We start from the raw sequence: 23,907 nt of genomic DNA, 5'->3' as shown, positions 1-23,907 counted from the left end.
TTTAATTAATAATAATAATTACCACTTACTGCTTACTTACATATACCAAGAATTTTGCTAATTGTTTTCTATGCGACTTCTTATATTACATCTCAGTACATTCACTGTACTTATAGATTTGAAAAACGGACCGGACTTGGTTGTTTGGAAGACTCTGAACCACTGCTCCGAGCTTCAATTTGTTTTTTTGACATAGTGATTCTTGCTCTTGATTTACGGGGTTATTTTGAGGATTATTTGAAGTAATGATATGAAAGCATATTGAAAAGTAGAACACGCCCTGCTATAGTGTTATAAAAAAAATTAAGAAAAGAAAATCCAAAATAAACAGTTACTGTGATGTCTGTCTCACTTATTTCGCACCCGTTTCTTGAAGGCGCTAAGCCAGGCCCCACAGAAGAGGATGAAAGCGGCCCGGTGCCGGCGCGCAGCAGCCGGAGAGGCGGGGACGCAGGTGAGCGGCCGCACAGCCACCCTCCGCGGGAGCCCGGGGAAGGGCCCAGAGCCGGCCCAGCGCCGCGCGCCCCGCCGTGCGCCCCGCTGCCCAGCGCCCCTAGCGTCTCCAGTCACAGGCGCCCCCGCCCAGCGCTCCGTGGGCGTCCCTCCCCGCGCCCCACCCAGGCCCGCGCCCCGCCCCCCGCGCCCCACTCCGGCCCGCGCCCCGCCCCAGTGCCCCGGCCCCCGCCTCCAGTGCGCCCCGCCCCTCCGCCTGCGCGCCCCGCCCCCCGCCCCTGCACCTCTACGCCCTGCGCCCCGCCCCCAGTGCGCCCCGCCCCTGCGCTTTCACTCCCGAGCCTCTACGCCCCGCCCCCCGCGCCCCAACGGCGCTCGGGCCCCGCCCCTCGCGCTCGTCGCCCGCAGCCAGCTGGGTGCGTTGCAGAGCAAGCGTCGCGCCGCTGGCAGGTTCGGGACGTCCGGCGCACGGAGACTGGTGCGGGTACGCACGGGGCGCGCCCTGCGGACCCGTGGTGGGAGTCCGCGACCAGAGGCCGGCGCGGGTCTGGGCCTCCGGGACAGGAGCAGGCGGCTGCGCAGGCCGGTGGGGGCCAGGCAGCCGGGCTCCGTGTCACCTCCGCGCTGAGGCGTCGGTGCTTCCGTTCGTTGCTGTTACCGGCCCTGCGAGCTGCAGCCCCCTTGCCCTTTTAGGAACGCAGGTTTACCTCTTGAGAAAACGGTATACTGGAAATTATTTATTTGCAGGAAAATTACCATTACCTAAGGCCCATGTATTAAATCGTAGGGGCTGCTCCCTTCCTAGTTTGCTGCTGTAGATTTTTAAAAACCCGCCTTATTTTAAAATGTAATTTAAGATGGAAAATTTAACATGCAAACAGCCACTGATGACATTGTGGTAATGATGAATTTAACATTAGTGGACAAGTATTAAACATGTTTTAATGCTAATTTTTGGGGGGAGGGAAGTTAGCTATTCAGTGATAGCTTTGAAGTTAAAAATCAGTCAATGGATGAAATATTTTGCTCCCAGTGATGGACTGCAGCAACTATTGTTGTGTGTTGGGCCACACAGAGCAATCTTGTATACGTGTTTTATGTGTAAGTATTTATACTACAACTTAAAAGAACTGTTCTTGGCCAGTTACTAATGTCGGTCGTTAGGTCGTTAGCTGTGTGGTTCTCGGTGTCTTTTACTTTCAGCGTGGCTCGGGTTCCTCGTGGGCAGGAGGCAGCAGCCACTGTACCCTCTAGGAGGTGATGCATTTTCCGCTTTAACGATAGTTAATGAATGAAAGATTATTCTGCCACAAAGCGCACAGTTTGTGTTTTATTTCAGGTAGAGGCGCTCTGATTTTGGGGAGCACAAGCCAACCTTCATACTGGTCTCTGTCGTTAAAAGGTGAGAAGATGACCCAGTGATATTCCCCTGAATCCAAGCTCCCAACACTTTTTCTTCTTTTTTTAAATATAAAAGTAGTAAATTTAAATCTAAAAGGAAGCCCTTGTTATAGGATATTGTTAACTTATAGGGTCTTCTGTGTGCATGTGTTCGTCTTCTTTTTTAAAAAAATTGTGGCAAAACCTACATAACATAAATTTTACCGTTTTTAAGTGCACAGTGCAGTGGCATTAAGTACATTCACATTGTTCTGCAACCATCACCACCATCCATTTTCAGAGCTGTTTCCTCTTCCCAAATGGAAACTCAACATCTATTAAATAATAACTCTCCATTTCCCACACCCCAGGCCTTGGCACCCATCATCCCACTTCTGTCTCTGTGGAACTGAATTCTGTAGGACCCTCATATATATATTTATTTAGTTATTTATTTTTGGCTGCGTTGGGTCTTTGTTGCTGCGCACAGGCTTTCTCTAATTGCGTTGAGCGGGGACTACTCTTCGTTGCGGTGGGCGGGCTTCTTATTGCAGTGGCTTCTTTTGTTGCCGGAGCCTGGGCTCTAGGCGCGCGGGCTTCAGTAGTTGTGGCACGTGAGCTCAGTAGTTGTGCCTCGTGGGCTCTAGAGCCCAGGCTCAGTAGTTGTGGCACACGGGCTTAGTTGCTCCGCAGCATGTGGGATCTTCCCGGACCAGGGCTCAAACCCGTGTCCCTTGCATTGGCAGGTGGATTCTTAACCACTGAGCCACCAGAGAAGTCCAAGGGCCCTCATATAAGTGAGATTGTACAGTATTTGTTGTTGTGTGTCTGGCTTATTTCACTCAGCATACTGTCCTCAGGGTTCATCCACGTTGTGGCCTGTGTCAGAATTTCTTTCCTTTTTTAAGGGTTGAATAATATTCCATTGTAATTAGATGTTCATGCAACATTTTGTTTATTCATGATTCATCCATCAGTGGACACTTGGGTTGCTTCCACCTTTTGGCTGTTGTGAAACGTACTGCAGTGAAATTAGTGTACAAATATCTGAGTCTGTTCTTTCAATACGTTTGGGTATGTACCCAGAAGTGGGATTGCTGGATCATATAGTTCTATTTGTAATTTGGACGGGAACCACCATACTGTTTTCCACAGTGGCTACACCATTTTACATTCCCACCAATAGTGTGCAAGGATTCCAGCTGCTCCACATCCTTGTCAGCACTTGTTATTTTCTGTTTGTTTTGTTTCGTTTTTGATAATAACCATCCTGTCCCTTTTTTATTTGTTTTATTTTGAGTGACTTGTGTGAGGTCACTTGCTGGGAAATAACACACTGGGGTGTGGGCTTCCCCGGCTGTTGGGATCACCCGGGCCCCAGACATTAGGGGAGACCTCAGGAGCTCCAAGCGCTTCTGTATCCTTCCCTTTTAGAAGAAAGTGTTTTCTCCAAAGAGGCTGGGGAAGACTGTCATCACTTCCCACCAACCAGAGAGCTGCCCGGGCTCTTCCTCTGTTTGAGTCCCACACTGGGGCTGGTGAGAGGATAGTTCTGGGCACGCATTTGCCAGTCTTTACGTTCCTGCCTGGCTCCCACTCAGAGGAGCAGGAACAGCCTCTGTCCTTTTCCCTCTTGTGTCTGTGATGAGGGTAGACTGTTGTGCATTTAAAGAGAGATGATGGACTGAAACAGCCACGCTGTGTGTTTGTAATTCTAAAATGCCCGGGAAAATAAATAAAACTAAACGTAAGCCATTAAGTCCACACACATTAATTGAGCACCTACTGTTTGCAGGCACCAAGTGGGCATGAGAGGGGGGGACATGAAGATAAATGGGCTGGGTTCCTGTGCAGGGAGTGGAGAGCCTAGTGCAGTAGGAAGTATTGTTGATGTCATGGCCAGTGCACACAGGCACGTGTACAGAAAAACGGAGCTCAGAGCTTTACTCTGCCTTTCCTCCACAGTGTGCCCTACAAGTTTGTCTTTTCTGTTTTGTTTTATTCTATTTTATTTTTAAAAATTTGGGTGAGAAACCACCAAACTGATTTTATAAACCAGTGATGAGTCTATTCTAGCTTTTTGAAAAATTCTGGGATAGTAGTGTTATCGAACCAAACTTGGGTCTAATCTACTGACACCAGATTGTGGTGAAGGAAAATGGGGTATTTATTGGAAAGGCGCCAATACAAGGAAGACAAGTGGCTCCTGCTCTAAAACCCCAAACTCCCCATGGTTTTTCATTGAAAAGTTTTTATAGGCAAAATTTGGGGGGAGGGTGCGGGGTGTGTGGCTTTCTTCTGTTTGGTTGGTGGTGAAGTAGCAGGGCGGGGCTCCAGGAATCTTGTGCTCAGCCTGAAGTTGCCTTCCTCCACCTGTGTGGGAGCCTTAGTTCTGCAGAAGAGCTCAAAGTCATTATTGTATCTTGAGGACCCTGCCCCAAGGCACTATTGTTTCTAGACTGTTACTTCCTTGTCTCTGCATTCCTTCCCTTTCCTGATTAGTAACTGTTTGAATCTGCCCTTTGGGACTCAGGAAAGGTCAAGGAGGTTGAGTGAAGCCTGTTTTCTACAAATGAGAAACGGGGCACACAGAAAGGCCTTGTACCGGAGTGGGCCCCATAGGGTCCTGCTCCATTTCAGTAGATGTTACTGAGCTGTTTTTATACTGTTGTCGTCTGTGTTGTCAGGAATAAGAAGTGTGTGTGTAGTAGAAATCAAAATACCAAGATTCAGCCCTGTAGGGGTCAGCAGGGCCTCTTACGTGTAGATAAGCCAGGAGGGGTCCTAGACCTGTGAGTCTGCTCCTTCATCCGAGGCCAGACTGAGCTGTGTCAGGAGCCTGTATGGCTTTCCTGCTGGGTTAATTTTTTTTTTTTTTTTTTTTTTTGCGGTACGCGGGCCTCTCACTGCTGTGGCCTCTCCCATTGCGGAGCACAGGCTCCGGACGCGCAGGCTCAGCGGCCATGGCTCACGGGCCCAGCCGCTCCGCAGCATGTGGGATCCTCCCGGACCGGGGCACAAACCCGTGTCCCAAACCCGTGTCCCCTGCATCGGCAGGCGGACTCTCAACCACTGCGCCACCAGGGAAGCCCTGATGGGTTAAATTTGATGAGCTTAATAAAACTGACAAATTGAACTTGGGGAGTGAAAACAATAACATTTTATTAATTTTGCCTTTTGAGCCCAAACCTGCTAACGCACAGGAAAGCTTCTAATATGGACAGAATTATTCATCATTAATCCCAAGAAGACAACACACAGAATATAGTCTTTATCATAACCTTCCACTTCCTCCTCTTACAGGCTGGTGATACAGATGGATAAACACATCTTTTTCGTGTGTTTATTGATCAGGCAGGAGGGGACAGTGGCATCTGCGCCTGGGAGGGACCAGACCCCCTGTCGCTTAGTATAGGAAAGGACACGTTTTCTCTCCATTCACCTGTGAGAGCCTGGACGTGAAAGGGACAGTAGCATTTGGTAGTTCAAGCTGTGGCTGTGTTACCGGAAGGGGAACCCGTCCCAGGGCCCAAGGGTGGGGTCTTTAATACCCAGAAATGAATTGTCCAAGGAGACACATGTACTGATGAAGCAGAAGACTTTAGTGGGAAGGGGCACCCAGGTGGAGAGCAGCAGGGTAAGGGAACCCAGGAGACCTGCTCTGCCACATGCTTGTAGTCTCAGGGTTTATGGTAATGGGTTTAGCTCCCCAGGTCCTCTATGGCCAGTCATTTTGCTTGTGCCTGTATTTGGTCCAATTCCTGGCAGTGCAGGCATCTCAGTCAAGATGGTTTCCAGTGTGAGGGTTTCTGAGAGGTTGGCAGGACATGTTGTACGCTGGCGTCTCCTGCCTTCTTTTGGGCTCTCCCTAATTCTTCTGGCTGTTGGTAGCTTGTTTGTCAGTCTGTGTTCCTTATCAGGACCTCCTGTTGTAAGATAAATCATGCAAGCGGTCATTATCCTCCCTGGGCAGGGCGGGCGGTTTCAGTCAGTGGTTCCCTAACAGCTGTGGGGATCTTAAGTCACTGGTTTTTATTATGGTTGAGATAAAACATAAGGTTTACTTTTAGTGAGGCAAGGGTCTGGGGGCTTCAGGTGTGAAGCGTTAGAAGCACCACGTAGTGAATGAATGGAGAAGCAGGGTCAGCCCGGCGGCCATGGCTCCCAGACCCTCCGGTCACTGGCCCTCCTTCCCTGGACCTGCTGGGTTCCACTGACGGAGCCTACGGGAATCCCTCAGGGTGTGAGCTTGACTCTAATCTTGTCCTGAGAAGCCTGCCTCATAGGGATGAAATATAATTCATATTTTATGGTAAGGCGAGAAAACCTTAGATACAAAATTTTTCTCTGCCCATTTGGGCCTCATCCCCCATTTAGTGTGTGCTGTGCACCTGCACTGACCAGCCCTCCTAACTTAGAGAGGGCCTTCCTTCTTCATCTCATCAAGGGTCACAGCTCCTTATGGGGTGACCTTCATTCTTCAACTTGTAAGGGACCGTGATGGCCCACCACTCACTGCTTGTACATGCAGGTCTGGATTGTGTAAACTGTCAGTGATACATTTGATGTGTGACCCTTTGTCTCAGAAACAAAAGAGCATCTCCCAGGTTGGCTTGAATAAAATTTTCCATTTTTTCCTTAGATCGACTGTTGGTTAATTTTACTGTCAACAATAGAAAGACTTACTTTAAAAAAAAAAAAAAAAGCCCTTTTGTGAACATTTCTGTTAATCTCCATGGGTGCAGTGGGGGCAGGTGCTGTGACCCCGCGAGGCCCAGGGAGGGTCGGGGACTTGCTGAGGTCCCCCAGCAGAGCTGCGGTCGATTCTCACAGATCTGACGGAGGATGCAACACCGGAAGAAGAGCCAGGGCTGCTCCGTCTCGCTCTTTCCTGCCCCGCCGGCCGCAGGGTAGTGATTGGTTGCCCATGGCTGCAGGTTCCTTCGAGCCGGGCCAGGAAGTGAGCAGCAGCCAGGTCCCTGAGGCCGGCTGCAGGCTAGGAGCCAGCAGAGGGCCGTAGAAAGCAGCCGTGGTGGAAGTGACGTCTGGGCCCCTGGCGTGGGGCTCAGAGCCACGCCTGGCCTGGTTCCCCCACCATGTCAGCCCTAAACACTGCCTTCACTTCAGAAGGTCAAGGGGGTGGGCTGTGGCCATGACGTTGCAGACAGCGTTGGGAACACGACTTTGATGGATGGTACAGTGAGTTTTGGAAAGAGGAAGAAAAGCAGTTTCCAAGCTTTGAGAAAAAGGAACTGTTTGAAAGATTTGGTGTAAGAAGCTGTCAAATATGGTTTTCACTCTGATGGTGAGTTCTATATTTTTTAATGATCACATTATACCAGGTTCACGTGGTATTGGGGTTTTCTCCAGAAAATGTGTCTCAACAGCCTCTGGCTGGCCTGCTGCCCCCCTTCTTTCCTTTCTTCCCCTTCCCCCCCCCCTTCCTTCTAAGTCCTCTGGTTTGTTTGTTTATGGCAGAAAGAACACGGAAGCCTGAGGAAGGGCCAGGGCTCGGCTTGTGCCCTCTGACCCGTTTACCTGGGCCCTTATCTAAGCTGATAGCTGTGGGGCATAGGGCGGGCTGGGAGGGGTCCCCCGTGCCCACGGTGCAAACCCACCGTGTCTCTGCTTGTCCTCGTGCTCTTGTGTCCTCCCCGCGGGGTGTGACCTCCCTGTGCTCCCAGGTCTCTGTCACCATGCCGTGGGGAACAAGGTTCTCTGACGGAGCAGTGGGTGTGGAGGAGCCATTTAACTTTGTCCTTAGGGTTTTCTCTTGGGAAACTGGGACCCACAGAGCAAAGGCTGCTGACGGAAGGCTCCAGACCAGCCCCAGGGCTGGGGCTCCCTCCCTCTCATCCTCGTGGTTGGGGACATTAGGGTCTAGCAAGTTTCAGCTGCTGTTTTGGCCTTGGCTTTCAGAATTTTAGGAGATTCTAGGACTTTGAAAGAAAATGGGACAGTGAGAGCAAGTGGTTTTGGTACATTTGAATGAGTCCAGGCGGAGGCTGATGGTGTTGAGAGGGTTCGTTACTCCTTTGAGTCCCTTCGCTTTTCCCTCTTTTATCAGCGAGCAGAGAGTCCGTGCCCCGAGTCACACTGACGGTTGTCCACACCTGAGGTGTGACCGTGACGAGTGCATGGCAGCAAAAAGGACTTGCTCCTCCTCCTCGTGCCATCCGAGGAAGCGCTGGCCATGTGGGCAGAGGTTCGCGTCGGGTGACCACACGTCAGGAGGCGGCGCTACCACCCTCAGAGCCACTCTGCACTCTCCTTGGAGAAAACAGGTGGGGAGGACAGTCCAGGTCAGAGGGGAAGGGCTGGCTCCCATCACTGACGGCCCAGACCTGGGGGTAAAGCTGTCGTGTGTCGTGCGTCTTCCGTGATCCCAGGTCACATGCGCGGCTGCCTGTGACCTCTGTGTCCCAAGGGACGTGTTTAAAATCTAGCCTTTGAGCCCTGCTCCCTCTCCCATCGGGTACTTGCTATAAACAATGCGGTTCGCGGGCAGACACGGGACAGGATGGGGAGGTGGGAAGCACCTGCCCGTCATTTCCTCGTTTCTAAAAAGCCGCCTGTGGAGGTGAGTCCTGAGCAGTGCAGCCCCACAGCCGTCAGCATGATTTCAGTCGTCGCAAGCCGGCTTCCTCATTGATCGGTTTCTGGTATTTTCAACACTGGGTTGTGTTTTAAGCTTTTGTTTAATGGCTCAGCATACACGTTTGCCCCTGTTTGTTTTTAGGTGAGGTTTTGCTGTTTTCCCACGTCTTAGGAGTTGTGTGTTATAAACCCCACTGTGGAGTAGGATGGGCTTTTACAGGTGCAGGTGCGAACATTCTGGAAGCCGGCCTTTGCGGCGATTGTTTTAAGCCCTAAAAGAATGAGTGTCCTTGTCCCTTTGGTTGTCAACCATATGAAGGTTCCTAGATCCATCCTAGAAAATCACCTCCCTGGAAAGGACTCTGTATTTATTGGCTCAGTTAAGATCCATGGTGGGTGTCTCCACAGTTCCCCCTGCCTTCTGGGGCTTCTCCCGAGTCTGAGCTCTCTGTGGCCTCCAGGTCACCGCCTGTTGTAGGATTCTGGTCTTGAGCACTAGTGGAGGAACCTAAAGTGGAAGGCCACCTCTCAAAACCCACCTCAGGCCACTCTTTCATCAACATTCTCGTCAGATGTGTCAAAAATGGATGCAAAGTTCATCTGTGATTCAGATGAACCCGTGAACATTTGAAAGGTTCCCGAAGAGAGACAACTGCACATAAATGTCTTATAAAGGAAGGCCATCTAGAGTTTAAGGCTGATGTGCAGGTGAAAACCCATGTTTGTGGGAATGTGTGTAACCCAACGCAGTGTTCATGGCTGTGGCTGCATCAGACCCCAGCCCTGAGCCAGCGAGGAAACACCTTGTCTGTGAATGTCTACTTCTTTTGTGGAAGAGCCGTGTAGAAAGGTGGAGAATTCACACCAAAGGCAACGCTGTTACATGGGGCTACGGCCTGTTGATTTTTGCGGAGGTGGGTGGGCATCCTTTTGGGAGCCAAGTGGCACCTGTTTGCTAATTGTTGACTTTTCCTGTTATGTCTCGCACCTTAAACATCCTTCCCTAGACTCCCTCCACCTCATGATTTCTAAAGTAGTAACAAAACTTTGTCATCTTGGTGGGAAGATCATTCTAGTAGCGCTATCCTGTCATGTGGAGGTGTAGAGACCGCCTAGGAAGCCACTGTTTTCCCTTATCTGTAAGTCATGTGGTGGGTCGTCCTTGTGAAAGTACAGGACAGTCCTGTTTATCTGGGAAGGTGATAGGGTTCTGGAACTTGCTAGTTCTTAATGGAGGTCTAGTGACAGTGGCTTGTTAAGGGACACACATCACCCGTCCTCTTCCTTTCCCTGCAGGTACTCAGCTAAGACACCAGCGCCAGCTGCACCTGGCCAGGAGTCTAGTTTCCTTGTGGGAAGTCTCGTGGATTTGACTTGGCTGCTGCACCCCCAGGCAGGGACATGGCTGCAGAGGACACGGCCTCGACCCGGCTGGGGGCCGGGAGGCAGCACCTCCGTCCACTGAAGAGGAGGGGCTTGGTGCTGCTGAGACTCACGGCCATCGTCTTTGCTGTGCTTCTCTTTTGTGAATTTCTAATCTATTACCTAGTGATCTTCCGGTGCAGTTGGCCTGCAGTGAAAACTCCCGCGGATGCCGGTGGACTCGGGACCCCTGAGCCTGTGCTCAGGGCCATGTTCTTGGCTGACACCCACCTGCTTGGGGCTGTGAGAGGCCACTGGCTGGACAAATTACGGAGGTAGGGGCTGGACAAATTACGGAGGGTTTTCTGTGGGTCCGTAGGCTGGAGGCTTGTCGGCCTCTCCCCACAGGTTGGGCCTCACGGCTTTAGGGACGCATTCGTTATTTTCTTCTCAAAGAAGGACGTTTGGGGCATTTGGCTTTTCCTTTAACTTACTATTTACTGAGTGTCTGTTACGTACAAGGACCCAGGATTGTGAGTCGGGTGTGGGTCTGAGTCCTGTGGCTCTGGAATAGTTATCAGGCCTCTGAGCTCCTTTGTCTCCCCGTCTGCAAGTGGATTCATACGGGAAACCTCACAGGCCATGTGGACGAGGTCCGCGGAGCGGTCTTCCTCTCCCCCTCACCTCTTTGGTGTGAAATTTTGAGCCCTTGGGTTTGCCCCTCTGGGAGACTGGAGGAGGAGCAGATTTGTGGTTGTTTCCCTGGGGACAGCTTAGACCTGCTTGGCTTAGTTTGTTATCTCATTGGAAGGCTTTTAAAAATGTTATTTAAAAAAAATTTTTTAAATTAATTATTCTTGGTTGCGCTGGGTCTTAGTTGTGGCACGTGGGTTCCTTAGTTGCGGCTCGTGGGCTCCTTTAGTTGCAACATGTGTGCTCCTTAGTTGCGGCTCGTGGCCTCCTTAGTTGCGGCTCACAGGCTCCTTAGTTGTGGCATGTGAACTCTTAGTTGCGGCATGCATGTGGGATCTAGTTCCCTGACCAGGGATCAAACCCGCGTCCCCTGCATTGGGAGGCAGATTCTTAACCATTGTGCCACCAGGGAAGTTCCTAAAAATGTTATTTTTAACTGTGGTAAAATGCAAATAATGTAAAACTTACCATCTTAACCATTTTTAAGTGCACAGCTTGGTGGCATTAAGCACATTCACAGCACTGCCCAGCTGTCACCCCATCCATGCCCAGAACCCCATCATCTTCCCCAGCTGAGACACTGTCCCCACTGAGCACTGACTTCCCCTTCCCTCCCCCAGGCCCTGGTCCCCCACCATCTACTTCTGTCTCCAGCAACTTGACTGCTCTGTGTCCCTCAGTAAGTGGGTCCCACAGTGAGTGTTTGTCCTTTTGTGTCTGACTTGATTCACTGAGTGGAACGTTCTCCAGGTCCATCTGTGTGGTGGCAGGTAGCAGGACCCCCTTCCTTTTTGAGGCTGAGTTTTACTCTGCTGTCTAGACGGACCACATTCTGTTTATCCGTCATCTGTTCCTGGACACTGGGTTGCTTCCACCCTTTGGCCTTTGTGCTTGATGGCATGAAGGCAATTCCTGGCTTGGTGGCCCTGTCCCTGGCACCTTTTCGTCACCATGGCTTCATTTGTGCCTCCCTGGACAGGCCTTTACTCCTGTGGGCGGGAATGTCCTCCAGTGCTTGGGATGTCCCCAGGGTGGGCGAAGGAGGCGGGATGGATGGTGGGGCTGCTGTACCTTCTTCCTCAGAGTTTTAAACCCCAGGAGGCATGAGCTAGACCAGGGCTAGGGTGAGGCCCGGGTTCTCTGTTTGGGCCTCACCTAGGGAGCCTTGTTTATGAGCAGTCCCACGAGCAGCCTGCCGTGTCCTCCTTCTGCTGCTTCTACACGCTTTCCTCGCCAGGGTGAATAACAGTAAATCAGGGCAAACCAAGATGTGTATTTGTGAGGCGTCCTGGGTGAAGCAGTGGCCACGCAGAGAGGTTTCTTGGCCTCAGTCTCCCCTGACGGACAGTTACCGTCCCCTCTACTGTGTACCAGACGTGACGCCCGCTTTGGGAGGGGAGAGGAGCTGGGATCGCAGGACAGTGGTGGAGTCGGAGTTGGCCAGGGAGCTGGAGGCGGGACAGGCGCTGCCAATTTGAAGCCCCACCAGTGTGGGCACCGTGCCCGCTCGCTTCATCCCGTGACTAGCCGTGAAAGCAGGTTTCACTGTCTCGTTGACCACAGAGAAACCAGGAATCAAAGGCAGTAGGCAGCGTTGGCGAGGCGACCACGGGTTGCTGGAGGGCGCTGTGTTGGGCTGTGGCCTGATGGGCTGCAGACCCGAGGCTCTGAGCGATCATCTTCCTCCGGGAGTTCTAATGCTGGGCTGTGTCTCTCGTCTCCCCCAATAAGCCCTGTGCTGCATCTCCTCTGTGTGTCCGTCGGCATTGGCATCTTTGGAAGCCGCATCCAGGCCTCCCAGGCCCCTGGGCTCTGGTGAAGGAGGGACAGCTTCATGTGCAGGGTGGGGCTGGTCTGAGGGTCCCACCCAGGGAGGCAGTCCCTGCGGTGGTGGGAGGGGCAGCCTGACGGTCCCCTGGTGCCTTTGCCCCCTCAGTGAAGCAGGTGGGGACCCTGGCTCTTCCAAGCAAGGGGGGCCATGGAAGAAGGAGCGGGGACCTTTTAGTTCACATTTTAAATGGCCTGTCAGACCGTCCGCTGGATGTAGCTCTGCCCGAGAAGTGGACTGACCCTTCCTTTTCTCTTGGCCTCCAGGGAGTGGCAGATGGAGCGAGCCTTCCAGACGGCACTGTGGCTGCTGCAGCCCGAAGTCGTCTTCATCCTGGGAGACGTCTTTGACGAAGGGAAGTGGAGCTCCTCCCAGGTGGGACCCTGCAACCCTGGCACCCTGGTCCTGTGCTGAGGTCCAGCATAGGAAGCCCAGGGGGTCGTGGAGCCCTGGCCGTGGGTCGGAGGTTCCAGCATGAACAGTGTGTGGCCTGTCCTGAGGTCTTTGGGCTGTGTGTCAAGACAGTCGTGAGTTAGGTCGGCTTATCTTAGGTTTGCCTGTGTAGGAGACACCTGGGTTAGCCAGACGCTTCCCACGAAGCTCTCGGAAGGGGAAAAGTAAGCAAGAGGGAAGTGTTTCAGTTGTCCCCAGAGTTACAGAGTACATGCTGAAACGTAGCTTGACTTTAGGCTCTTAAAATATAATGGCTACATCATGAGATTGTGCTATGTACAGGTTACTTGCTTTCCTCTCATTTTCCTTCCTCTGAGGAAGGTGGGGGGAGCCAGGCCTTGGTGGGAGGTTCCTTTGCCCTCGGGCCCGAGACCGGGTGATGTGACCCTTTCCACAAACCAGAGAGAAAGGCCCTTCTTACCTTGGCTGTCAGAATGCTTTGCCTACTACATTCCTGGGATTAATGGGAAAAAAAAAAAAAAAGCTGTTCTCGCTGCTTAGTTAAAAATGTTCTGTCACCAATGGTTTTGGAAGATTTTTTTTTTTTTGGCTGCGCCGTGCAGCATGTGGGATCTTAGTTCCCCAACCAGAGATCGAACCCGCGCCCCCTGCATTGGGAGTGCAGTCTTAACCAACTGGACCACCAGGGAAGTCCCCTGGAAGATATTTTTAAAAAATTCATTGAAATTTCGCAGGACGGTCCTAAGCTGTACAAAGAAAGTCTTGGTCCGGGTATGACAGAAACCCAGTATTCATAGGGTTGCAGTGTTTGTTGTGACCTAGTGCAGAACTAAGTATGAAACAGTGGAAATGCTGTGTGTAAAAAGCAGCTAATTAAAATGAGGTTGGATATAGATGGTGGTTTTGCAAATCAAAGGGAACATTTTATCTTTTTCTAATTTTATGTTATTCTAACCTTAAGTATTATTTGTTAAGGTCTTTGTAAATGTATTGAAGGAATCTCTATCCAGCTTATTTCCCTTGGTTGGGCCAAATTTAAAACTTTTAGGATAAAGTTGACTACTATTCAACTAGGTATCGTCCAGCCTGGAGTGTTTGTCCAGTTTATGTTTTTAGGCTTAATAAAAATAAGAACTAAACAAGCATCATTCTCAAGCTTTAACAGTTAAAGTCGGAAAAGTCTTGAGAGATTTGTTGGACTTTGTCTTTCCCCCACGTCTCATTGGGCCCTACCCCACCGTCCAGCCCCAGGGAGTGTGACCCCGCGGGAGCTGCTGGTCCTCATCCTCGGGGGACACACAGTGTACTTGACGTTTCTGCAGAGCCCGTTCTTAGGACATGCTCAGATCTGCGGGCATCCTCACTCAGCCTGGGGTCTGTGCGTGGCCGTCAGGTGACCTTGAAGTAGTAGTGGGTGTATGAAGCAGGTGGTTTGGGGAGATAACACCATTTCATTAAAATTTGGCATCAAATTAAATAGTTAAAATATTAAGTTAGTTTTGGGAAAAGAATGTTAGAAATTCCGCACGATGGCTTTATGAACGTCTGATCTGGGCGGGAGTGACCTCCTCACCCTCAAAACAGGGCAGGGAAGGCTCCCGGGCCACAGCGGTGGTGCTTCTCCCCGCAGGCCTGGGCGGACGACGTGGGGCGCTTCTGGAAGATCTTCCGACACCCGCCCCATGTGCAGTTGAGGGCCGTGGCCGGTAACCATGACATCGGCTTCCACTACCAGTGAGTGGTCAGAGGAGGCCCCTGCGCACGGCTGTGCCTTCCTGCCTGCCCAGCCTGGGGGGCCTTACCTGTGCGGTCAGATGGCGGGGCTCCACGCGGGCGGGACTGCTGTCCTGCACATCATACACCTGCCCCACGGCTGATCTGTATGTGCCCTGGAGTGATTCTAACTTGAAACTTACATTTCGTGGCCAGTTTTCTTCGGGAATCAGAAAACAAGACGATTTGGGCTTTACTAGCTAATGTTCACACAGTGCTTCTGATGTGCCAGCCTGTTGGAAGCACTGTACTTCTGTACATTTAATCTCCTATTTTACCTAGTATTTTTTATTACTTTACCCACTGTACCAGTGAGGAAGCTGGGGCCCTGGGGACGAAGCCGCTAGCCCCAGGCTCCAGGCCCTGGGCTGGTCAGTGGTGGGGCAGTAGGGGTGGTACCTCGCCCACCTGGGGCCCATGGGAGCTCAGAACGAAGGGTGCTGGTCAGGCCCTCAGGTCCCGGAAGTTACTTTCTGTGTTCATGATACTCCTTAAGATGTCTTAAAATGGCTCGTTCTGAAAACTGTTTCTTTTTACAATTGAACGTAGGATGAACACATACAAAATAAAGCGATTTGAGAAAGTTTTCAACCCTGAAAGGCTGTTTTCTTGGAAAGGAATTAAGTGAGTATCATCTGTGAATTCTTATGAAGACCCCTAGAACTTGAATTTCCTTAAGAAAGTTTAAACACGATGGTCATGTCCCAGATCATTGGATTAATCGGCTTCTTATCTCTAAATTCTTTAAGTGTCAGGCACCTTCTTCGTGCCCGGTGGACGTGCATGTGGGAAAGGAAGGCACATGTAGTGGGCGTCTCTGACAGTGCACTAGAGGGAAGGGGGCCCAGGGAACCACAGCTGGCCTTGTTGTCAATCCCAGTTTGGGCTCCTCTGGCCCAGCTAGCTCTGCAGCACCCCTACCCCCGCTGGGTTTTAGGCTTTGCTCTGTTGTCTTATTTCACGTCATCTCCAAAGGGAGCCAGGGTGTGTGGGTGGGTCTTCGTCTCCCCATTTTACAGCCAAGATCCAGGCACACAAGGTCAGACGCTCAGCATGGCGGTCACCTGGGACCTTTCACACGTTCAGGGTGGAAAAGCCTTTACCGCATCTTGGACTCGCCCAGAGATGCTGTTTTGTCCTCTTAGCATCGTCTGCACCTGCAGACACAGCACAGCCGGGCTGAGACTTACAGCTGTGCTGGGGTTTCTTCCCCGTGGGTGTGTAGCTTCTGTGTCCCAGGGACACAGTTGCCAGCGGACAGCACAGGTGGCCCATGGCTGATCTCCTGCCCTTGCCTCAGTTTCGTGATGGTTAACAGCGTCGCACTGGAAGGGGACAGCTGTGATATCTGCTCCGGAGCAGAGGCTGAGCTCCTGGAAATCTCTCACCGGCTGAACTGCTCCCGGGAGGTAGGACCCCACACACTCCCACCCCCAGGGCATGGCCTCCCTGCCTTCCCTCCCCACCGTCCACCGTCCAGTGAAGGCCGGGGTGTGAGTTAAGGGCCTGACCTCTGACCAGCAGGAGCATCGCCCCCAAGAGTGTGGAGACAGGCAGCGGCTGCCGGCCTCGGCCCCCATCCTCCTGCAGGTGAGGGGGTCCCCGCCCGTGTTTGGAGGAAGCGTCCAGGGTCTTATGGTCCCCTGACTCCTCTCTGACCTTGGACAGCACTTCCCGCTTTACCGGAGAAATGACGCCAACTGCTCCGGAAAGGACGCGGCACCCCCCGACGAGAAGTACACCCCCTTCAAGGAGCGCTACGACGCGCTCTCCCAGGAGGCCTCGAGGAAGGTTTGCTGCCTCTGGGACGCAGGGATGTTGGGGACACAGGGACGCGGGGTGGGACAGGCAGTGCCTGCACAGCTGTTTCATCCTCCCCCCCCGCCCCCTCCCCAGGAAATCCACTTCTCTTCCCTAAGATCTAGTTAATAATGTTCTCAGCTATTCTTTATTCTGTTTTCCTATCACCACGTATTTGGGAAGGTGAATGACACTTAGAGTTAAGTTTTTAGGGACTTAATTAGAATGTGCTTTCTTAAGTGTGTGTGTCTGTATGTATATATTCACACGAATATTGATATACTATATGGTGTATGTAATATGCAAAGCAAAATATAAGTACATTTATGAAGTAGATTTATAAAAATATTTATAAAGAGAAAAATATAATTGAAAATATGAAATCTGGGATGAGAAGAATAGATTCTCCCTAAGAGCCTGAGCTCAACTTTTGGTGGAGTCTAAACAGCCCAAAGGATTTTCAGGGCCGAGGGAAGCAGGCCCGCCCACCTGTGGGGGCTTCGTGGTAGCCACGGGGCAGTGGCCGCGGGGTGGTGTCTGTGGTGGTGGCCCTGGGCCCCGGCTGCACTCTCCCCACCTCTGCTGTCACTGCAGCTGCTGTGGTGGCTCCGGCCGCGCCTGGTCCTCAGTGGCCACACGCACAGCGCCTGCGAGGTCCTGCACGGGGCCGGCGTCCTGGAGGTCAGCGTGCCATCTTTCAGTTGGAGGAACAGAAACAACCCCAGTTTCATCATGGTACGTGAACCTTTATTTTCGTCTCAAAGCTTTCATACGTATTTAAATCAACACAGTGATCAACTACTGAATTGCTGCAATCTGTGAAAATACACAGAAGCTGTAAACACCACCCCCCAGGCGTACCAGCAGGAACACCTCTCAGGGGACAGTTGCGGCTGCGCAGGGACACCTCAAGGCGTCTCATCCTGCGTCCCTGCAGTGCCCTTGGGTACCAGCTCTGCCTATTCCGTTTTCTAAGGAAGCAGGGTCATCTTGTGTTATTTTCCAAACATGCCCATTTGTTCTGACAGAAAAATGCTACAGCTCTTGCATGTTTATTAAAGATGTTAATTAGTGATGACCTGAAGCTTCAGCTCCTTTCTTTGACACATGAGTCCAGCATCCAGGTCACAGTGCTTTCATGTCAGGGGCTTCTACTTCATAACAAGATGGGGAAAACCTCCTGTTTTCAAATTCAAAGTAAATGAACGTTCCCCACTGTCATTCCACATAGCAAAAACATCTACCAAAAAAAAAAAAAAGCCCACTGAGATGCCCCCAGCACACGTATTTCTGGTAACAGTTGCTTATTTCAGCATCAAGTGGTGTGGAAAACAGCCGTGTCCTGCTTGTTCCTGGATGACCACTGATGCTAAGTCTCCAGGCCTCTCTGAACCCCTCTGCCATGTGCCCCCCCGCGGGTTTTAGAGGAACCCCCCGTGCTAGGGGCTAGATTCAGCGGAGGTCAGCTCCAGGTCGTGCGCACTCAGCACACTCCCACCCAGTGCTTGGGGGGGGGGTGGCTAAAGGCTGTGCCCGCAGTCTCAGTGCCTCACGCCCAGTGGCTGCCTTTCCTCGGTTGGGTCTGTGGGTTGGCGCTGTCACGGCAGCTAACGGTCTCGCTTACTCTCCAGGGCAGCGTCACACCCACAGAGTACGCCCTTGCCAAGTGCTACCTGCCCTGCGAGGACACGGTTCTGACCACGTACTGCACGGCGGCCGGGGGCCTTGTGCTCCTCACGTTAGTCCACGCTGGGCTTGTAGCCTCACCTTTTCATTTCGGTTGGAACATGCTCAGAAAATTTAAGACCACGTGAGTAGCAGGAGACGTTCTGCACTTAGTAGTAAGTCCCGAAGCCAACGAAACTGAACTTCGGGCAGTGCTTACGGAGGGCGAGACCAAAGTGGGCCATGGGCACAGCTCGTAGGATCTGGGTTGCTGGTGCAGAGTCCTGCAGAATCAATAGTTGATTGTGCTGTTCTCACGCTGCGAAAATGGGACTTGTCTCTACAGCTGGTCTGTCTTCTCGTTTTATCAAATATATGTGTAATCAAAGATTGTGTCTGTACAGTGTGTAAAAGCTATGAATGTCATCACTTGCATGCACTAGACAGCCTCCCTTCCCCAAGACGGAGGGTCAGCTGTTCACAAATGCTGGGTTTGCTTCTGTCCTCCTATGAGTAGTTCTCAAGTTCTTATATTTTATAAAGCTGTATACTTAAAATAAAATACAGATGCTACAAGCAGGAATACATTGTTCTCAAGGCTTTTGTATTTCTGTGCTAAATTAATGGAATCAGATTTTTATTAATTAATTAATTTTTTTTGGCTGCGCCATGCGGCATGCAGAATCTTAGTTCCCTGACCAGGGATCAAAACTGTGCCCCCTGCAGTGGAAGCACAGAGTCTTGACCACTGTACCGCCAGGGAAGTCCCTGGAATCAGATTTTTAGATGAGTGTAATTTTCTCTCCAGCAGACCAAGTTGTTAAATTTGAATTGAATGCCTGTCAGTGATCAAAAGAAACTTGGAAAATGGACCAGGAAGAGGCTTTTTGTATTTAAAAATAAATATGCTGTGGTAATTTTAAACCGGATAAAATGTATTCTTTTTGTGTTTTTTTTCCTAAGAGTCTGGCTCTTCAATCAGACTTTTAAATAGGAAGTTTAGTTACAGTGGAATTGTTGAATAATAATGCATGTGAAAATATACAATTTCATTTTTTTGGGTGTATGTGTGGGGCTGTAGCTCTTCAGATTTTCATGTTTTACTTTGAAAATGCAATGGAAACTGAAAATCATTTCCACTTTATATGTCTCAGTTCAACTGAGAGTTTTATGAAATAATCAAGGATGACAGGAAGAGGAATTCGATGATAATGAAATTAAAAAAATGTGATGGTGCATTGTCTGTAAAGTTGTCATCCTTTATTTCATGGAAGAGCAGTATTTAAATGTGGATGAGTTTACAAAGGATTATAAGATGCTGCTTTATAGAGTAAACTTAAAAATATTAAAGACTAAAAGACGAAATGGAAGTTAATGCAGTAACGCAGGCTAGGCTGCCCCATCTCTGCATTTGTGTCGTTGAAATATAAGCTTGGACAATTTAAAAGATTGTCTTTGACCTGAGAAAACCGCCCTCAAGGCCATGGATAGATGAGAATGGCTTTCTAGGTCTTGAGCTGGATGTAACTCATGAGGCTGCATTTGCAAGTCTTTCAAGGTTGAGAAACAGCCATGTATTTTGACTTTGTATTTCAGATAAAGGCTTTGTAATGTTTCTTCTTCAAAAGGCAAATCACATTCTATCCTTTGATTCTCCAAGGCCAGGCACAAGCCTGGAACCCTTGTCTTTTTCTCACTCTTTGTTTACGATGAGACCTGTGGTCAAGTAAGTGGTTCAAAAACTTTGACTAAGGGAATGGGTGACCTTGGAAAAGTCTTTAAATTGCCAGATAATTGAGAAACATGTTTTCTGGAGAGAAAAAGACATCCTTGGTTCCCCGAAAGAAGCTTGTGATGTGGGTGTGGCATTTTGTGAAATGTGGATGATTAACGTGTATCATTTATATTTATAGAAATTTTTATATATATATTTATCAAGGAGTATTGTTAAAAAGTACCAACCTGATAAAATACCCTAAACTCTCTATACACCATTCACTCCCTTTCTCAGAGCAAGCGGCAGTATGATGACAGCTGTTCAGCACAACAGAAACACGTTTCTTTTACAGGGACAGCCATAGTCAAGGCACGGAGATCTACAGGGATTTTCCTTGAGTAGTTATACAAAATAATATTACATTTCGTGGTCTGTACAGTGTAATAAACCAGCAGTAAAACAACAAAAAGAACCTATGAAAGGAGGCCGTTGCCTGAGCAGCGTGAGTCTGGGGACCATCGTGGATGGGACACATGTGGCCAGAGCGAGGGGGGGGTTTCTGCTGATGTGTGGATGGTCAGAGGGGCTCTGACACAGAGGCTGAGGCCAGCCGCCCCTGGAGACAGGACTGAAGGGGGGTCTGTTCCCACTGCGGCTTGGGGGCTCCTCTGAGTCGTGGGCCCATGGGGTCAGAAGGGCGACACCCCATCACGTTTGGGCCAGTGCGTCTCCCCATCTGCCAAGTTCTCCACGAGTCGGGGCCCCCTCACCCCCACACAGACCGGGGCGGGGTGGTGGGGGCAGAGGTGGCCGGGGGCCCGGAGGTCACGAGAGCCCGCACGATGGACGGGGACTCGCTGCTCTGTGCCGGGTGGCCCTGGGACGCGGGGCGGGGTTGGGGGGCTCACAGGAGCTCGTACTGCTTGAGGTGCATCCGCTGGATGATGTCCCTGCAGTCGTTGAAGACACGGCGGATGTTCTCTGTGTCCACGGCACACGTGAAGTGCGGGTAGCAGTAGTGCTTGCCGTCGCCCGTGGCCGTGCTGATGCGCTGCGGAGATGCAGCCCGTCAGCTCCGGGGGACCGAGGGCCGGGGGTGGGGGCGTCTGTGTCAGGGCTGAGCCCCCCATTTCTCACTTTTTATGTAAGTTTGAAATCATCTCAAAATACAGAGTTTTTTCAAAAAGGGAACGTCTGAACCTGAGCAGGTCCGTTTCCATGTGACCCTTCAGCTGAGGAGAGGCCACACCCCGCATCCCACTGAAAGGCAACACGCAAGCGGGGTCGGTCATCTCAGTGCTGCCCCAGGGCCTGTACCCTGCCCGTTCCTGCTGGGAAGTTGTGTGACCTGAGGTCGGAAGTCCGACCTCTCTGAGCCTCCGTGTGCTCCGCTGTGAGATGAGGGAACAACACCTTCCCATCCCTCATTGTTTGGGGGAGATTAAATAAGCTCGTGAGAAGCTCGTGAGAGACTAAGTGCAAAGAGCAGGGTCACCCTAAGGTGGCAGGACAGCAAAGGGCAAGGAAAATGCTCACCAAGAACAGATCCCGGATGAAGAACTTAGCTCTTGTGACTTTGGGATCTTCTCCTGCATCTGGTGTTGCTGTAGAAAATCAAAGGGAATTTTATTTAAGTGACATGACACACAGATACAGCTGGATGGAGCCTGTGCACACAGAGCACGGAAGCACACGGGCCATGCAGCCAAAGACTGAAACGTGACCTTCATCTCTCTCCTCCTCCCAGGTCACTTTGACTTCAACAGTGGTTTATGTTTGGTGCCGGGTGAACAGCTTCTACTCAAGTCAGATGAAGCGTCTCACTGACTGGTGAGCCAGCCCCCAGTCGCCTGCACCTGGTGAACCGTCCTGCAGGGAGGGCTGCCAGCTCATCCTGAGACTTTTCCCAGGAAAAATGCTGACCAGACAGGGTAAGGGGAGCAAGGGGCTGGTTCCCAGGAAAGGTCAGAGCAGGCCCGGCTGCTGCGGGGTGGGTGGCATGGGGGCTGGGGTGCTCCCAGAAGGCGGCTACTACCCGGGCCCAGGAAGCACCCCGCCAGGCTGGCTGAGGTTGGTGCAAAGACCGCGATTAGGTTTCTTAACTTCTAACTGAAGTTTCTGGGAGAGCCCCCTTCATCCTGCTTTATTCAGTTTCGGATAAAACCTTGAGGAGTGGGGTTATTTTGCCATAAGCAAATCCCTCCTTGGAGACTCTGGTGGCCCAGGAAACTCAAAACCCAAGAGCAGCCACTGGAAATGTGTCCTGACTCCTCCAGGTTTGCCAGACGGGACCTTCCCGGCTTCAGCACTGAAATTCCCGCGTCCCAGGAGCCTCACAGCCTCCCGGGACGGCTGGTCACCCGATGAAGTCACCATGCTGTGGCCAAAGTCATCGCTGGGGACAGAGGCCTCAACACGGTGGTCGGCAGCGGGCGGCTCGGGACAGAGGTCACTGCTGCCCCATCCCTGCGGGCCTGGCCGGAGTGACTCAGACAGCGACATCCCGGTCAGTCACTGTGCGGGGTCAGCAGGCAGGTCCAGGCGGACCGACCGACACGGGGCCCCGGGAGGCAGAGCTTCCCTGCAAACCCCGCATGCACGTCAAGCTGCCCTTCCTCCTTCTGCTCAGCGTGGACCAAGCTGAACTCTGAAAATTTTACAAATGGGACCCTAAGGACATTTTAATACTCTAGAAGCTAAGGGTGGGGCAGGAGTCAAGAAGATTGATCTAAATTAACTGAGTTTCCTAGATTCATCAGAACCGTAGGAATTACAGTTACAGGGCTATGGAAAGAACAGTTCTTTCCCTTAATCGCAAGATACTTATTTTGGAATCTTACCGTCTTCAGGAACAGTATAATTTGCATACTCTGGGAAATAGTCTTCAATCTTTGATTTCCCTGCCAACACTTTTTCTGCCAGCATATCCTGTTTGTTCAAGAACAAGATGATGGAAATGGTCCGTAACCACCTGGAAAGGAGCAGGAAACACACACAGGTGTGGGCCCACTGCCTGAGCAGGCACCTCAGTCGCAGGCATTATCCATGGAGAGGACAACGTGCTGCCCTCCGGACGAGGCGCCGGGCTTGGGATTATTTGATGCCCCGGAACCTCAGCCCCCACTCCATCTGCACACAAGACTCCCTCATGAGGATAAACCCTCAGGAGGAGGATTCAGCTCCACAGGGCTGTACTGGCGCCAAAGCCAAGGTTCACGTCAGGAATAAATACGCTGGGATTTGTGTGGTGTAATTTACTAGTAAAGGGTCAGAAAAGCGGGAGAAGTTAAAGCTCTCACAACAACAGAAACAGAATAGATGGTCACGCAGGGCATCTGCGGCTCTTGGGCGAGGAGCTGGGTGTTGAGGGTCTGGGTGGGGACCTGTCACCTCGCTGACAAGTCGAGGGAGGGGCTCAGGGGTCATCGAGTCATGAGCGATGTTTTAAATGGGCGCTTTTTGCATTTTAAAAACCAAACGAAACCAATTTTGAACCGTATATAACCTTCCAAAACAGAGGCTGGATTTTCCTGACAAAGTCCCATCAGCTTCACACCCCCATCTTAAGTAAGTCTCTACATTAAATGGACTGAAAGAAGCTTCTTACGGTTTTAGAAGATTTATCACAAGGAAGGACTGCATCAGAGAACAAAGATGAAAGCAAGCCGAGAGGCATTATTTTTAAACGCAGCGGGAGGCCGAGTTTACTGTCTTGTCACCTGTTGTTCCAGATGCTCTCGAAAAGGTCCAGGGACTCCCGCAGGCGGTTGGTGTTGTTATCTTCCCGGATCACCATGTTGTAGCTGCTGCAGGCGGCCACGTAGATGATGGCGGTGACGTCTGGGTGGGAGGAGTGGGGGAGGCACCTTGGTTATTTAGAGCAGTTACAGCCACCCGTGTCCGGGGAGAGCTCCCTTGTGATCGCAGAATTGACCCGGGGCCCCCAAACTAGCAGAGACAGTGTGACCCCAGGATATTTAACTTCCGTATTCATGGAACTAAGACACTTGATAGGTGAGCGGATTGAAAGCTACTGAAACACAGCAGCAGGAGGGAGTGTGGGTTTGTCCCCATTTTCTTGAGAGAGGGAGAAATCACCGTTGAAGCACTGGATCCATTTTCTTCTCTCGTCCCTCTGGCCTCCGACGTCAAACATGCTGGGGGAGAACATGGGTTGGGGGGTGCCGTTAGCCAGGGGCGGGAGGACATCCGTCCTTTGCTCTCT

The 23,907-nt window shown here is 51.2% G+C and overlaps 2 protein-coding genes across 16 annotated transcripts in view; one reads left to right on the top strand and one right to left on the bottom strand.

The window, feature by feature from the left end:
• Positions 1-837: 837 nt before the first annotated feature.
• MPPE1 (metallophosphoesterase 1) lies at positions 838-23,789 on the top strand. Of its 15 annotated transcripts, none has more exons than XM_029224720.1 (13): positions 838-937; positions 1,793-1,855; positions 9,727-10,127; positions 12,580-12,688; positions 14,358-14,461; positions 15,050-15,124; positions 15,726-15,909; positions 16,022-16,090; positions 16,169-16,291; positions 16,895-17,035; positions 17,932-20,184; positions 21,430-21,613; positions 21,959-23,789. In XM_029224720.1, the coding sequence occupies exons 3-11, from the start codon at positions 9,832-9,834 to the stop codon at positions 18,112-18,114; spliced, it is 1,284 nt and encodes a 427-aa protein (XP_029080553.1). In that variant the 5' UTR covers positions 838-937; positions 1,793-1,855; positions 9,727-9,831; the 3' UTR covers positions 18,115-20,184; positions 21,430-21,613; positions 21,959-23,789. The 15 variants fall into 15 exon arrangements, with proteins under 15 accessions (XP_029080553.1, XP_029080572.1, XP_029080545.1 ...); XM_029224712.1 differs by lacking the exon at positions 838-937 and adding an exon at positions 953-1,174; XM_029224744.1 differs by lacking the exons at positions 838-937; positions 1,793-1,855 and adding exons at positions 4,181-7,138; positions 7,901-8,117 and having other exon boundaries at positions 16,025-16,090.
• GNAL (G protein subunit alpha L) overlaps positions 20,586-23,907 on the bottom strand; it is a 71,446-nt gene continuing 68,124 nt past the window's right edge. The window contains exons 8-12 of the mRNA XM_029224811.1: positions 23,781-23,839; positions 23,402-23,522; positions 22,523-22,653; positions 21,219-21,286; positions 20,586-20,733 (exon numbers count right to left, since the gene is read on the bottom strand). Of these exons, the coding sequence (XP_029080644.1) occupies positions 20,587-20,733; positions 21,219-21,286; positions 22,523-22,653; positions 23,402-23,522; positions 23,781-23,839 (526 nt within the window). The 3' untranslated portion in view covers position 20,586. The remainder of the gene's footprint in view (positions 20,734-21,218; positions 21,287-22,522; positions 22,654-23,401; positions 23,523-23,780; positions 23,840-23,907) is intronic.

The sequence above is a fragment of the Monodon monoceros genome, unplaced genomic scaffold, assembly GCF_005190385.1.
Source record: "Monodon monoceros isolate NGI ecotype Baffin Bay Population unplaced genomic scaffold, NGI_Narwhal_1 Super_Scaffold_1, whole genome shotgun sequence".
NCBI classification, from domain to species: domain Eukaryota; kingdom Metazoa; phylum Chordata; class Mammalia; order Artiodactyla; family Monodontidae; genus Monodon; species Monodon monoceros.
The sequence above is the reverse complement of the archived record's forward strand: the minus strand, read 5'-3'. Positions and strand labels throughout refer to the sequence as shown.